Source organism: Fukomys damarensis, unplaced genomic scaffold (assembly GCF_012274545.1).
Source record: "Fukomys damarensis isolate Sample0158 unplaced genomic scaffold, DMR_v1.0_HiC HiC_scaffold_27, whole genome shotgun sequence".
NCBI classification, from domain to species: Eukaryota; Metazoa; Chordata; class Mammalia; order Rodentia; family Bathyergidae; genus Fukomys; species Fukomys damarensis.
Genome location: NW_022900939.1, coordinates 16177545 through 16194025, shown reverse-complemented (window position 1 = coordinate 16194025; position 16481 = coordinate 16177545). Strand labels below are relative to the sequence as shown.

At 47.4% G+C, this 16481-nt stretch overlaps 1 protein-coding gene and 1 long non-coding RNA gene across 3 annotated transcripts in view; both read left to right on the top strand.

Annotated features, from left to right (window-relative positions):
• Positions 1–633, top strand: part of LOC117283489 — a 37665-nt gene extending 37032 nt beyond the window's left edge. The window contains exon 3 of the long non-coding RNA XR_004514472.1: positions 285–633. This is a non-coding gene — a long non-coding RNA (uncharacterized LOC117283489). The remainder of the gene's footprint in view (positions 1–284) is intronic.
• Positions 634–4897: 4264 nt separating this feature from the next.
• The window catches only part of Cd59 (CD59 molecule (CD59 blood group)), a 23611-nt gene continuing 12027 nt past the window's right edge, over positions 4898–16481 (top strand). Inside the window, exons 1-3 of one of the 2 annotated variants that reach the window (XM_010612622.3) lie at positions 4898–5149; positions 8204–8369; positions 11939–12022. In XM_010612622.3, the coding sequence (XP_010610924.1) occupies positions 11956–12022 (67 nt within the window). In that variant the 5' untranslated portion in view covers positions 4898–5149; positions 8204–8369; positions 11939–11955. The remainder of the gene's footprint in view (positions 5150–8203; positions 8370–11938; positions 12023–16481) is intronic. The other variant, XM_010612621.3, reaches the window with a different exon arrangement.

The window sequence follows — 16481 nt, the reverse complement described above, 5'->3', positions numbered from 1 at the left end:
GTTAAAAAAAAAAAAAAAAAAAAAAAAAAAAAAAAACACAAAACCAACTGAGTACAGTCGTGATGAAAGAGGTTTACCATTAGAAGTGTACTGAGCATTATTCAATGTGTGATACAGTATGCATTCGAGAGCAGCACACGCAGTATGAAACTGCACTATTGAAATCCATGAAAACTGACAGACGGCTTGTCTGGTTGTTGGTGTTCTAGATCAATGAAAACTTGCCTTAAATTACTATAAAACCCATTGGACGTTATTATCAAAAGATTGTTTTCTCTTTCAAGGAGATGGGTCCTGATGAGTACGAAGAGATGGAAGAGGAAGAAGAGGAGGAGGAGGAGGAAGACGACGATGATGATTCGGCAGACATGGACGAATCGGATAAAGAGGAGGAGGAGGAGAGGCGGAGAAGAGTCTTCGATGTTCCTATTCGCAGACGCCGCTGCTCTCGTCTGCTTTAGCCAGGCTACTGCTGAGGGAAGCACTGGGATGACTCAGCTTGTTAAAGAGATTTCGTAATGTAAATAACTACACTGTGCTCAGCATATAGCAGGGGACTAGCATGAAATATTGTCTCTGGCCCGGGGCCCTGGGCGACACTACATTAGGAGTTGAATTTGTTCGGTTTGCTTTGTGGCTTTGAGGTACAGGAGGAAGCAGGAATCTTTTCTTTTTTGTCTTTTTCCTTCTTCCAGGAGTCAGTGCAGAAATTATTTACTGGCCAAGGAAAAGATATCTCTTTGTTTTAAAATACTACTTAAAAATACAGAAATTGGGAGAAAATTGTTTTGAATAAAGACATAAAATGTAGCAGAAACACCTACACATAGGTAGACAAAATGTGTGCCAAGTGATCTATGGAAAGACTTCTTATAGTTGTTAGTCATAGGCTAATCTGTTTAGTGATTCCTAATATTTTTGTACTCACAGGGAACTGACTAAATAACTTGAATACTAATGGTTTATGCTGTTTCACAATCTATCCTAGAATTTAAAGACTATCATTTAGACCTTGAATTTAGAGTTTCCATCATTGCAACCTTGAATTCAAAGTGTTTTACATCATGACTTTGAATAGAAGTTAAAATCTTCACGCTATGCCCTTTATCAGATTATTTACAGTCGCATTCTTATTTTTGAAATGTAGTGTATACAAGTATGTAACGTGGTGTTTATTAACAAAAGATTCTTCACAGTGTCTCATGTAGTCTGAACTTGTAAATACTGCTTCTGTTTTGTTTCTCCTTTATACACTTGATTGTCTAACTTTGTGATAAGTGACATGAATCCTATGTTGGGCTTAAGGATGTTTACCTGAAATATATATATATGTGTGTGTGTGTGTGTGTGTATATATATATATATTTTTTTTTTGTACCAGAAATTGAACTCAGGACCTTGTGCTTGCAAGGCAGGTGGCAGAACCACTGAGCTAAATCCCCGGCAGCGATAAGTAAATATTAAGAGGCTTGTGTTCTTAAGATGGTAAATGGGATTGGTACTCATTGTTGAGAAGCCAGAGCACAGCAGGCCCATCATGATCATATCCTGACTTTGACGGTAGCCTCAGCTCTGCACCACCTACTCTTTTCCCCAGAACCGTTCTTTCATAGCGCAGAAGGGAGAGGGAGTGGTCTTCAAGGTTAGGCATCTGCCATGGGAGACCATAAGGCACACTTACCTATTGCTGCATGTCCAAATGTTCTGAAATCGTCATCTTCCTGTTTGTTTTCATGCGATACACTGCATACAGACATACACTGCAGAGTGATGTTTCAACCACCAACAGAACATGGATACCACAGTGGCCAGCAGCAGCCTGGTACACTGCGTGTTACCACATGTCTCAAATGTATCATTTTCTCTTGGGCTTGCTTTAGTCTCCTATAATTTTATCCATCACGGCGCATAAACATACAAACTCCAGTGCTAGTACTGCCAGGAAGAGGCTACATCAAGTGATTCACCTGGCAATGAAATTAAGTGATGAAGGACCATGAAGCTGGCAAATCACTGATGGTTACTGCTCACCAGTCATTTCCACCACAGCTACAATCTTAAGGAATAAAGTGACAGAAGCTGGTAACGGATCTGCTTCATTGAAAGCATTGAAACTTCAAGAAGAATCCTTACCAGACATGGAGAAATTTCTCATGACCCAAATAGACAACTAGACACTGAAGTACACCTTCATCATGAAGATGATGACTAACACAAAGAGTTTACTTGGAGTGTTGAAGGAAAGGCTGGAAGAGATTAGAATATTGAATTTACTGCTCACTTGGGTTCATACGATTCAGGAATGATTCAAAACAATGTGAGAGTAAGCATTGAGTCTGAGTGCTGATGTAAAGACACCCGAAGAACTTTGGGAAGGAAGATAAGATTTGTGTAGGGAAATGATTGCCAAAGCAAGTCCTTAATCCCCCTGAGGTTTGTAGAAATACCCTGATGTTTGCACAGGAGTGAGATCACCTGACAGTACAGTCACCTGATGGCCTGTCTCAGAGTGTTTCCCCTCCTCAAAGTCAGCCATTGGTGCATTATCAGGCTTCCAAATCCTGTTAGGTTCTTTGTCTTCCCTCAGTCAACTGGCTTCTCCATTTAGGCTGCCATAGTAAAATAAATTGCTCACAGTTCTAGAGAATGGAAAGTCCAAGATCAAGGCACCAGCAGATACAGAGCCTGGTGTCTACACTGTTCTTCAAAGATGGAGCCTTCTTGCTGTGCCCTCACATGGTGGAAGGGGCAAATGAGCTCTCTGTGGTCTCCTTTCCAAGGGCACTAATCCTATTCATGAGGGCCAACTGCTCAAGATCCAGTAACCGCCTAAAAGTCAATCTCTTATGCTCTTGCTTTTGGATTTGGTTTTGACATTCAAGGCGTGATCAAGAAATGCAATGTGTATTGAAATAAAAATGTATTACTATAAAAGGTACATTGCCATTAATCCCTCTCAGAAACTCTGTTCTCTGACTGAACAACCCATTTCTTGCCACTTTCTGAAGCAGTTCTGGGCACTCTTTCATGAGTGTCTTTAGTTGCTCTGTCATATCTGTCGAGGTCCTGAATTCATTCAAAACGATTGCATTTCATGGTCCTTTGACTTTAGGGAGGAGGCAGAAGTTGCATCGCAGTAGATCGAGTGAGTAAGGTGTGTGAGGGCACTGCTGTTTTTATGTGCCTGCCTTTCTACTAAAAGGCCCTCGGCAGCTTCATTCACTGTACTTTTGATCACATCTCATAAAGACGCTTGGGAGAGAAGACATCAAGAGCTGCTTAAGAAAATAGCAAGAATGATGGGACAGGTATATTCAAAGCTGGGTGGGCGAGGTTGGTAAAAACAGCAATGTGTCTTACTGGACAGTTCTTAAACTGTAGAGTCTTTTTCAGTAAGAAAAAGTGGGAGAAGCACACGTTCAGACCCCCGTATCACCCAGTTATTTAAGAAAGTGAAATTTATAGTTCATGTTAATTAAAGCTGGCTCCAGAGCCTTTGTCATTCTTTGCATCCTTTTTTATGGATGACTTCCTGTTTCTAGAGTACTCCCAAGTCACCCCATCTTATCCTTGTATCCTTAGGAATGCGTGCTGCTTGTTCTATCAAAATGCAGTGTCTTGGGTACGTGGAACGACTGACCATTGGTTCATAGTCTTGTTGGTTGCTAATCCTTTGTGTTTAATTTCATGGGACAAATGCTTATTCATATACAGAACAAATTTAAACAGCGTTAACATTGCTCAAAGCAGATTTAACTTGTGCTGGAACAAAGGCCTTTTTTGGCTCTCAAACCTCTTGAGAACTGCCTATGTTTCCCTTTTTCATCTAAACCTGAGGGTAAGACAGATAACTAAATTAGAGGTGTCTTAGATAGTGTTTTGGGGGTTTTTGAGACAAGGTCTCGCTATGTATCTCAGGCCAGCCTTGAATTCACTATGTAACTCAGCTGGCCTAAAATCCTCCTGCCTCAGCCTCCCAGGAGCTAGGATTACAGGTATTCACCACCATGCCTAGCCTGATCAGGGGTGTTATAATTTATCTCTACGTGTCCCCCACAAGCCTCGGGGGCTCAAAGGCAGGTCTTTGGAAAGTGATCCGATCCTGTGGGGGCTTACAGCTGCCTTGCCAATAGGTGGAGTCTCGTCTGAAGGGGGAGGCCTATCTCCCTCCCTTCTCCCTTGATGTCTGCTTCCTGTCTGTCATACCTGGAGCAGCTCCTCTGCCCTATCCCTCTGCCATAAGTGTCCTGCCTTGGAGCCAGCCAGTTGTGGGCTGAAACTTCTACGAATCTATCCTCCTTTGAATTGTGGGTGCCACGTATTGTGTCCCAGCCAGGAATGTGACTAAGAGAAGGGGTTATTCTCTTGTGACAAGGCAGAGGTAACCAGGACTGACACCACGGCACAATGGTGTCATCAGTGTTCCCGATGTGTGCCCTTTTCCGTTGTCATCCTAGCCCAAAACTTTCCTCTGAAAGGGATCCCCTTGCAAACTGGCAACTACAGGCACTGCACTCAAGGAAGCAAGGTGAGAAAAGGGCAAAGTCAAATTTGGGCCTGCAGAGGTCACGTGGAGGATAAGGGGAGATGAAACCAGGGATGCAGGAATCAACACAAGCAGCACAGGGACCTGATACAAAGGAACCCGAACGACCCAGACAAGCTACAGGCCTGAATTTGGCAGTAACAACGGGCAGAATGAAGAGGAGGGGAAACTGAGGTATTTAAAAGGTAAAGCAGGTGCGACTTGAGTACACCTGTGTGAGGGGAGGAAATAAAAACTGGTTTCCAGGTGGATTGTAGGAAACGCGTTTGGAGTAGAGACGTGTGTAGAACATCTGCAGCCATCTCGGGCTGGAAGTAAAGAGGTGATTCTGCCAAGGTATAAACCACTTGTGTTCTATCTCAAGCTCAAAACAGCTTGTGAACGCAAAACAGAATCCGGCTCAAGACACTGCCAAGCTGCGGCGGGAAGTTACTCGGAGACGAGTCTCCGCCCAGGAACCGGCGCAGGCCTCTGCCGCAGGGAGGAAAGGGGTTGACCTTGGGCGTGGCCGAGACCAGCCGGCTCCGGTCCGGTGAAGGAAACCGGAGACCGCTAGGCCTAAGAAGACGCAGGCCCCGCTGGAGCCGAACCCCGCGCGCCCAGGTGAGGTCCGAGGCCCGAAGCGAACGCAGTCGTGGGGTGGGAGTGGGGGGTGAGGGTGGGGTGAAGCTGAAGGCGCAGGCGCGGGTATGGCGGCCCGGGGTCTGCAGCGTCTCCGGGTCTGCAGCGTCTCCCCCTCCTCGCCGGGCAACCTCGCCGGGTGTCTGCGATGGGGCAAGCGGTTCCTGGCCGGCTAAGCCCCAGGCTCCCAGTCCGCGGGGACCGGAGGACCGGATGCGGGTGGGAAGTGTTGGTCACTAAGTGGGGCAGGGAGCGGTCTCTCCCCAAAATACCAGCATCCTGGGGCCTCCCCCCGACCATCTACCCTCGCCTGCAGCTCCTGCAGTTTAAAGGAAGAAATCACATCTGAAGGGAAGGGGTTAAGACCAGTCTTCATGTGGTCTCAACCTTTCTTTTCCCGAGAATTTCCCGTGGAATTTTACTAGCTGACAGCTTTGTTCTCCTCCTTGAGATTGGACCTCGCTCTCCGGAGAGTCGGGGCCATTGATTTTAATCGTTAGATAGTGCCTTTTATTGTCATTTAATTGCCGCGAGCTGTTTGACCTCATTTTCTCATCTGTGAAATGCCTGGCCTTACTTCCTAGGCAGGTCGTAAGAACTAAAGGAGATGGATCATCCAGGGAATGGCACCTCGTGGAACCTGGTACTAGGGACGACAGATGATTTTTTTTCAGGTCCCCCGTGTTCCCTCTGTTTGGTTCCCCATTGTGGGTAATTTACTCACAGTTCCAAGAAGGCACACAGACCTGGGGATGTCAGTGGAGGGAGGTGGTTACTGTGTGTGGGTAATTTATCATTGGCAGGAACAAGGAGTTTTTTGTGACACACAATATACCAGTGACTTGTGACATACACGTTCACAGTAGAAAGTGGAAATTTTGCAAGACTTTCCGCTAAGGAAAACATACCATGATGCTTAATGGTTTGGAAAGGAAACTTCACAGGAGACTGAGTGGTTCCGGAGATAAAAGCCCAGTAAGAGGCTGGGTTTAGTGTCTGGGAATAGATTGGAGAGGCCCTCGTAGGCAAAGGGCAGATATGTGAGCTCTCAAAGTGTCTGGGGTGGTTGTCCTTAGCAGCAGAAATTTGAGGGGTAGGGAGGGGCTCTTCCATTGTGATGGTGGTTTGCTCTTTGTCTCCGGGCATCAGTAATTACTGCTTTGAATGAGTGACTAATATGTGGCTGTCTGGACAGGATTGTGTCCAAGGGCTGAAAGACTTAAACTCCATCCACATCGCTGACATTGCTGGCAAGGGGCCATACAACACACTTGGGAACTACCAGCCCCTGATGGATAGAAATAACATAGACCTTTTACAACAGTCCTCTTGCCTTGGGACAGGTAATTTCGTCCCCTTGGGCCTCCATTTACTTCTTATAAAATGAAAACAGTGGGTTTTATTTTTGAGGTTCTGTCTAGCCTTGAAGTTCATCAGCCCCAGGTCATTGGAGCAGTGACTATTTTGGTGAATCCCATGAAAACTCGGTTGATCTTAAAATTTCTTCGCAGGAAGGCAGTGTTAGCGCTGTTCATGCCCCTGGGTTCTGTCCTCAGCAACACACGCACACATACGCAGGTGTAGGAGGGAAATCTTTTGCTTTTCAGCCTCTTCAGGTGAATGTATTTTGGAGGCTAAATTGACAAGAAGTTTGCCCCCTGGGGAATTTATGGTTCAGCTCTCAGACCTGAATTTAAATGCTGTGTCACTGCTTTCCAGTGATGAGGTTGCATATTAGCTTTTTGTTGTTTTGAGTTGGGGGTCTCAGGATGGTGCCCAGGCAGGTCTGGATTTATGAGTTCAAGTGATCCTCCTGCCTCACCCTCTAAAATAACTGGGACCACAGGCCCAGGTCACCAGGCCCAGCTTATTTTTTATTGCTGCAGAAACCAGTCACAAGTTTAGCAGCTTAGAACAACACAGAATGACTGTTCTGTCATCCATCCAGAGTCTGACACGGTGGCACTGGGTGAACAATCGGGGAGGCAGGCTGAGGTCTTCTCCGGGACGGAGCGGGTCCGTGTCCTTGCTCATCCGGGTTATTGGCAGAATGCAGCCCTGTGACTGGGAGATGAGGTCTGGTTTTCTTTCAGGTGTTGGGTGAGGACTACTCTTAGCTTCTAGAGCCCACCTGTGTGCCTTGGCTCGAGAAATCCTTGTCTCCAAAGTCACCAAGAGTGAGTTGAGCTCCTATCACCTTTCAGATTTTGCCTCTTTTTCTGTTGTCGCATCTTTCTGGCAGATTCTGCTGCTTTCCGGTCCCTCTTTGAATGAGCCGGTGGTCACGCGGGGTCTGTTCCATACTCAGGATCATCTCTGTAATCGCAATCCCCCGTGGAGGTCGCTCGCCACACGAGGACGACTATATTCCGAGGTTCCTGGAGTTAGGATGCGGCTGTCACTGGGCGTGAGAGGCATTATCGTGCCCCCCGCAGATGTGTAAACTAGCTAGGTCCCCCCTCCTCAGTTGCTTCTTATATTTGGAGGCAGACATACATTCACTTTATGGTATTGTGAGGATTGGCTCGTACATTAATATGTAAGGAGCGCCTACCATAGCCCTTGACCCGTGATATTTGCTCACTAAATAGAAGATAACTTGGAAACAAGGACTCACCTAGTGGCTGGCATTGATAAGCCAGTCCATGCCGCACTGTAATCACAGGAGCGCTGAAGGGCAGAAGAAACTCATTCTTTCATCAGCACTAGCGGGTGCTTTGGCTTTGAGAGCCCTGCTGGAGAGACCCTTCCGACCCTATGCCTGGCCCTTGTGCGAGTCACTGTAAGCCAGTGGTTCCCAGCGTGGACCCTGGCCAGCAGCAGGGCTAGCAGCTGGGAACTCGCTCAAGTGCACTTTCTGGGCCCTGCGTTAGACCTGGGAAATGAGCCTGTGGGATAGGGTCGGTGATGTGTTCCACAGCCTCCGGTGATTCAGGTTCCCAGTGAAATGGAAGAGCACTGTTGTAATTCTCCTTTTCCTCTCTTTGGCACTGGTTGGTGTCCACCCCAGTAACTCTGAGATCCTTCCCTGTTCAGCAGTCGCCGTGGCCCGGTGCCTGGCACACACCTGCTCACAGTGGCCTCAGAAGTTGCTCTTTGAGAGATGATGGAGTAGGAGTGGACAGTGAACTTACTTCTCAGGACTAAATCCACCACCGGGGCATTCGTTAAGCACTCTGTCACTGAATAATTGTTTCATGTGGTAAGTGCTTGCTGCTCAAGTTTCTCTGGGTTGCATATACCTATTTCTTTATTTATATTTGGGAGACTTAAGGTTTTTGTCTTTGTTTTCTTATTTAAAACAATGGAAGATAGGTTCACACTGTGATTTCTACCCAAATACCCAAACACTTAAAAGCTTCTCAGAATATTTTTAGCAATTTGATAAGAGACGCCTGTAGGTTTGTAAATCACCTTGCTGTTTTTAGCCTCTCCTTGCATCTCAGGTGGCTGGACGTGAATAATAATTGTCAGATTGGTTTCAGTATAGAATGAGTATCTTTAGTACTTCAATCTTTTGCTCTTTCCCCTCGCTATTTTGTGCAGTTCCTCTGATCTGTGACCTCTGCTCTCTGTTTGAACATTTCCAACTGATGGGGAGCTTTTTACACATCATCGGGGACTTGCTTTCCCCTTTGCACTGCATCCAGGATGTGGCAAGGCAGATAAGGGATGGAAAATAGCCATGGTCAGGACAGTAGTGGCGAACCCTTGGCACCTTTGCCATAGCGGGCTGTGTTTTTCATTGGAAGCTCTAAAAGGTTCGCCATCACTGGTTTGGGAAATCCCAAATGCCTCCCTTATTGATCCTAACTCTACCTTTGGGAATTAACATAACCTCAGCCTCCCTTCCTCAACTGCCCTTCCCTTATTTGAAGACAGTAACTGACTCTGGGACACTTTATCAAATAGAACAGCCCTGGTTCCTTCAGCATTTTTCCCTGGCCTCCAGAGCTGTTAATTACGCTATCCTGATAAGCCGGAAGCAGTTCATACACGTGGCACTTTGGCTAAAAATATTAATTCCAACTCAGATCTGAGCCCAGGAGAGAATAGATTGTAGGATTGCCTCAGCCTTTCCAAGTGCTGGGATTACAGGCATGCACTGCTGTGCTCCATATGAACGTCATTTTTGGGGGGAGTTATTATAGAATATTTGGAGGAATGGTGGCAATAGTTGATGATTAAAAAGTCATAATAAACCTGTTTAACATTATTATCAACATTTCAGAACAGTTGTAAACTGGCTCTAAAACAATCAGCTGTCCCTTTTTCTGTACCTCTTCCCCCAACACATTGCCGTTGGAAGCTCATATACTAGTAGTGGTTACCAGTGTGTTGATCTGAACGGCCCAACCTTATCAGCACCACACCGGTCGCTTCCTTTCTCTGCCCTCTTGGCCCTCCTGCAGCCTGTCATGGAGGCAGCTTTAGCAACTACCAGCCAGTATAAGGAAGTTGAAGGTACAGCTTGGTACATCCCATCAACTCAGAAAGCTGAGGGGTGCCTTCAGTTTGAAGCCCCAGATCTCCCCTTGTCATCCAGTCCAAGGGCTCTTGCTCCTTCACCTAACGCTGCCCTCTCTCCTAGCCCTTTTTACTCCCTGACACCCCCTCCTTGTCCTGTTTTTCCTTCTGGGTCACATTGTGACCTCTCATCAGTGATACCCATGGTGGCTGCTGCTTTTTAACTGCCTTGTTTGTCCAGACACTGTGCCCAGCTGCCCTACGGTTACTGAATAAAGAATGGAGGTGAGAGGTGATAAACAGCAAGAGTGTGGCAGGACCACAACTATTCAAAGGCTCATCGAGAGGCCTCCAGACTAGACTGGAAAGGCTATGTCCTTGAAGAGCTCAGTGCTTCTTTCCGGCTGTCTTTCTAGCCCAGGTCTTCCCAATGCACTTCATCTCAGGACAGTTCCTGGTGAAGTGGTGCTTTGTATGTCAAGGACCAACCCTCAAGAGCGGTCTCCCTTTCTAGCCCTTAACCCCAGTCAAGGGGCTTCAACCTCTTCCTCTCATGGGGATGCCTGTCATAGCAGCTGTTCTTCACTTTTTTTTTTTTTTTGGTACCTGGGATTGAACTCCAGACCTTGTGCCTGTGAGGCAGGCAGCAGAACCACTGAGCTAAATCCCCAGCCCTAAACTGTTCTTAACTTTTAGAAAAATACCCAGTTGGTTGGGTGTGATAGGCATGCCTATAATACTAGCACTGGGCTAACTACATGGTGAGTTCAAGGCCAGTCTGAACTAGCAAGCATGATTCTGACTCTAAATGCTCCCCCCTCAAAAAAAAAAAAAGTATCTGATACACCCTGCCTTGCTGGTTCCTGTTGTAACCTCAGATCAATATACTCTTTCTTCTTCTTGCTTCCTTGCAGCGCTTTTTCGTGGGCCCCAGCCCTGTCTAACCCAAGTCTATAAATCATACTCTCTACCCGGGAACCCATGAAAATGGGGAACCCAGTGGAAGGCTGGCAGTGTGCTGAGAGAAGTGGCAAGTGTCACTTGTAAGGAAAAGTCAGGCCCCGTTTCTCCTGGCTACCTTCCCCTAGCATGACTGTGTGTTTTTTCCTTTGGAAAATTCCAAAAGCCTTCATAGCCTTCATAGCCAATTCCCGTGGGGCAAATAAATGACCTGATAGCCTTAGGGACCTCTGCATTCCAGACACAGGGGATGGCTGATGAGTGCCTTCTGTCCACCAGCCCTAACTCCTGCCCTGTGTGGCTTAGGAAGTAGCATGTAGAGCAGCCTGGCTTACAAGGTTGAGAGATTCTTTTTTTCTTCAGACTGGGTCTTGCTGGCAGTTTAAGCTTGTTTTTAACTCACTATATAGCCTAGGCTATATAGTGAACTTATACCAGTCCTCCTGCCTCAGCCTCCTGGGTGCTGGGATTACAGGTGTGCACCACTGTGTTTCGCTGGGAGACTTCTTAGAACTGCTACCAAATCTTTGCACCTAGGGGGATCCAAAACCTGCCTGTGCCTCAGCCTCTTTACAGAGTGAAAGGAAGTTTCAAGGAATTTCAGCCTCCTTTCCTTACCTGGAACCAGTGTTACAAATCTAGTCTCTTGTATAATGAGGACCACTCCACTGATTCCCAGAACTTCTCTTTCCTTCCCCAGGGTGAACAAGGAGGGGTCCCTACCACACCTGAACTTGCTGGTCCTCCTGTCAAGCCTCAGCTTCCTGTTCTGGTGCTGAAAGCTTGCTGGTCCCCTGAGGGGCAGCATTTGGTTCAGTTCCCTCAGTGACCAGGCCCACAGAAGTGCCCCTCCAGCTCAGCCAGAAGCATGGCCTGGGCCTGCAGGGTGGGAACTGAGGTTACCACATGGACTGTTTCCTCACATATATTCTATTGGACTCCACAACCCTTGTGGGAGAGAGAGTGTCCCTCCCACTGCAGGGCCGTGAACACTGGGGCTGGTGGGGACTGAGTTTGATCTTGGTTCGCGGCTACTGTAGGTAGAACAGGTATTCCCGCTGAACCCGGGGAGCTCTGGCTCCCCTGCAGCTGCCCCTCTCAGTCGGGCAGCATTTCTTCAGGAAGCCAAGGTCTCAGGAGGAGGAGGGTCCAGCACGGACATCCAGCGCTGTCCACCTGACCGTGTGCCTCGGCTATTGGCACCCTCACCCTGGAAGTTTCTTGTTCTCCATAGGGCTGTGAGGTCCTTCCTTGTGTTTCTTAGGGCCCCCTTGGGCCTTCAAGTCTTGATTTCCAAGCAGTCATTTTTTGATCATGACAGTCCTTCTTGTCCCTTCCTTCCAGACTCTGCGGATATCACAATGAGAAGTCAAGGAGGCGTCACCCTGCTCAGGCTCCTGCTCATCCTGGCGGCTCTCTGCTGCACAGGTGAGTGGCCCAGAGAACAGAACCATGCAGGCTGCCTGGCCCTGAACTTCCTTTCTTTTTTCCACCTGCCAAAAGCTGATGCCACTTATAGGGAACGGGGAAGGGGATGTTGCCAGAACCTCTACAGTGGTTTCTGGCCTCCTTTGAGCCACTACAGCAAAAGACGAATTAAAGAACAAACAGGAAACGAGACGTAGAATGAAGAAGCTGGGTCTTGGGACCCAACTGATGGCAGCAAAGACAGAGGCCCTCAAGCGCATCCAGTATTTATTGAATACAACCGTGGGAAGGAATAGGGAGCAGGTGAGCCTTGAAGGCATCTAGTGAATTACTGCTGAGCAGAACACCTGGTGTGATGCCACCAGGCAGGGCTGTTAGGGACTGCTTGTCTTGTTTGGATAGAACAAACTGGTCCTGGGACTGGTACAATTAGCATGCAACCCATCGGGTCAGTGGAAACTATAATAAGGGGAAAGAATTTTAATTGGGGTCGCACTGACCTTAGCTGCACTTAACTGAGCAGAGCCCTGCCCCATTCACAGATCAGGACTTAGGCCTCGGTAACAGCCGTTAGCAAAGGAGCAAAGCTAGCCCAACTCTGCTACCTGACTGGCCCACTTGAGTCACATAAAGCTTTGGTCTGACTCATACAAACCAATATAGCTGAATTAAGGGAGGCATGACGCATGTGCCACTCATAGCCCACTAGTACTGGGCAGCCACTGCTACAGTCTGCTGCAGCCACTGGCCTTGGTTTTCGCTCCAGGCCTGGTTTTGGGTCTTTTGCTTCCAGTGCTGCTCATCCTCCAGTGTTGTGTGACAACTTCCTTTTATGGCCTGGCCCTCAGCAGGTGCCTTCCTGAGTTACAGCTGTCCCCATTCGCAGGGCTGCTTTTTGCAGGGTTAGGGTGGCAGAGAAGCTTCGGTTTCACCACTCTTGCTACAAGATACTTAGGTAGTTTGGCAGATGCTACTCTTAGAGTGCTGCTCAGGTCACTTTGGGGCCTTCGGAGCTCAGTCCTTCTGCACCGTGGCTTCTCCTGTGCCACAGTTGTGGGGATCATAGTAATAGCTGTTGCTGCCTCTGCTAAAGCTTTCAGTACTTGTGTGCCAGTCGGCAGTCTGAGCTTTTTACATGCATTTACTTATTCCTTATGCCAACCCAATGGAATATTCTTTTTATTCCTCTTTTGCAAATGACAAGATTGAGGCTTGAAGCAATGAAATAACATAAGGTAATACCCAGAAGCCAGTGTACCCCAGAATGTGAATGCAGTGTTGCCCCAGAGTTTCTGCCCTTCTTCCTCCTGCTCCAGGCCACCCCTCCCAGTGCCACCCCTTCCCTGGGCCAGCCCTTTCCTGCCACCCTTCCCCAGTTTCCTGAAGATGATGTCATTTATCTTTAATTAAAATATGAACAGTTATGCTACTTGCTTTCCCTCTTGCTGTCTTCATAAGGATCAAATGTCATTTTCTACCTGTGTAGAGTTGGTACCATTATAGGGTTTTTCTTTCTGTTTGTGATGGAGGAAGAAAAAGTAGTAATACAGTGAGCAGTAAAAAATAAAAATACAGTATTGTTTCAGTAGCTCCCATATACCACTGCTGTCATGTAGTCAAAACCGTACCAAAGCCTATCTCATTTAAGCCTGTGGTAACAACGACCCTGTGAGGGGTCATTGCATTGTATCCAGTTGCTAAAGGACACACTCACATCCTCTGTCTGGCAAAAAAGGAGAAGTCATGACTTCCTCCTTGCCCCAGCTCCGTGGTCCACGAGGTAACCTGAGCAAGCATGGGTGGGGATGTTACCCAGCTGTGTCTCTACGCACCATGCCTCTCTCAGTTCTTCTGCCCAGTGTGTTTCTTACACTCACAGAGGCCAGCCACAGGCCACCTCCAGCAGTCCGCATCTGTCCGTGGGGCCAGCTGGGATTTGGGGCCATCAGCTGCAGGTCTGGGGTGCATGTAAGCCCCCACTCAGAGACGTAGGGTATGAAACTCAACACACGTGTATATGTGCACACAACACAGAGCGAGAGAGAGAGGGAGAGAGAGGGAGAGAGGAGAGGAAGACCATCTTTAGTGATGTCCAAAACACCGAGGAGCCCTCTGGGAGCCTTCAGGCCTCAGTGTTGTAGGCAGAAACATCCCACCAGCAGAAAATGACGTTTGGTTCTCACAATGACACAAATCAAATAGCCTGAAGAATTCCCAACATTATGGAGTCGGAGACTCAGGGCAACTTCTTCTGGGAAGCATGGAGAAGAACAGCCCAGAGTCTGCAGGTCCAGAGGGTCCATTCCCACCCACCCTGGCTAAGTAGCTAAAATATCAGAGAACCATCCACCAACTTACTGCTTCTCTTGAACCATGGTGTCCTAGGTCCCAAATCTTTCCTGCAGGACAGTTAGAAGAGTATCTTAGTTAATCTCAGCTTACCCTTTATTTATTGTTCATTAGTACATATTTTCCATACATTGTGATCACATTCATCATAGGGAATTTGTATCTGTACATAATCCATCTAAATTCTGCTCTTTTTCCCATTCTCTCTCACCTCCATGTACAAAAGCTTTGTTTACATTTTTCCTTCCATTTTCTTCTTTTCAAATCCCTCTTCCCTTTCTACTGTTCCCTCCCTTGTTTCCATTCCAATTTGAACATGTTCTTCCTACTTCCCAATGCAGCCTCCATTTTGCTCCTTGTTTATTCTTTGGGTTTCTCACATGAGAGAAACAATACAATATTTAATATTTGCTTCACTTTAAAGTATGGTCTCAAGGTGCATGCATTGTATAAAAGTTGTGGTGCTATAAATATAGCTATGCACATATCACTGTGGCGGGGGAAAAAAACCTGGCATGGTGTTTTTAAATGTTTCAGAAAGATTTACCTAAGAGGGGCATACCTGAGTCAAATGGAGACTCTAAGTTTACTTTCTGGAGGAACCTTCAGACTGATTTCCATAGTAGTTGTACCAGCTTACACTCCCAGCAGCCATGGAGAAGGCTTACTTTCTCCCCACAACCTCACCAGCACTTGTTATTGATTGGTTTCTTGATGACAGCCATTCTTCCTGGAGTGAGGTGGAATCCCACTGTTGTCTCAGTTTACATTTCTCGAAAGACCAGTGACATTCCACATTGATTCCAGCTTAGGTTTTAGATCTGATGGCCTGGGTTCCAGTCTCATTTTGTCATTCGGTCACTGTGTAACTTTGGACAAGCTAGTTAATATCAGTCTTAGTCTTCTCTTGCGGAATGGGAATGAAGCCACTTGAGCCTACATCTTCTGACATTTCTATGAAGAGCTCAGCTGAGAGGTGCTTAGACATTTGGGCGCTGGATGAATGTGCTCGCCCTCAGTATTTCTGCCCCGAAGAAGTTTCAGACAAGGCCCTTGATCCCGCCAAGGATGGTCAGGAAGCCAAGTGAGCTCTTGCTTTAGCCAGTAAAGTCCCTCCTATGGGTGATCCTGTGAAATAGCCAGGCTTGCCCTGCACCCTCCCTCTTCCATTACTTTCTCCTTCTGCCTGTGACCACATCCGGCACAAGGACGGGGCTGTAGAGCATTGGTGTCTTCACGCATCCTCCCTGTGGCTCCCCGCTTGCCCAGGTGTGACCCACGCTAACACCGGGGAGAACAAGCGGAGCAGGGTGACAGAGCCCTGCTCACAGGCTCTGGAGCTGTCCCTGTGTAGCTGGTGGCCTCCGGTGAGTCATTTCACCTCTCTAGATATCTGTCTTCTTGGGGGAGAAAAGAGGTTTTCGGAGTGACATTTCAAGGGATTAACTGGAACTTTCCCAGATCAAAAGGTTCAGTGTGGGTGGGATTTCACACCTGGCCCGGCGAGTTTGGCCATTGAAAGCCTATAAACAGCCTGACTCCTGACTGCTCAGGCAGTGAGGACCGGCTCCGCCCTGGACTTCTGGAAACATCTCCTCGTCCCCAGGTGATAAACTGAGGCTTCAGCCTCACAGGTAGAAGTCAGCTCTTGGGGTCTAAAACCAACACTCGGTTTGACCATGACGTTCTTCTATGAGATTCTAATGCTGCCGCTTGGAAATGGCTCTGTACACACAGGTGCTGCCAAATATTCCACCATGGTGGGAGCCGTGTGGTCAGAAGCTCATTTCTCTGAGAAAGGCATAGCCACATGGATCAGGAGGATTTCCTTCTGAATCTCGCCTCCTCCACCTCTCCACGTCACAAACGTTGACCGTAACTCATCTTTCTCTTGTCATCTTTGTTGTAAAAAAGATGGTGAAGGAAACTGGGTGTGATGGTGCACACCTGTGATCCCAGTGCTCCTGGAAGCTGACTCAGGAAGTTGCAAGTTCAAGCCTTACCTGTGCTAATTGGCATGACCCTGTCTTCGAATTTTAAAAAGTGTTTACTGGATGCTGGGGATATAGCTCAGTTCAAAGGCCCTGGGTTCAGTCTCCATATCACAAAA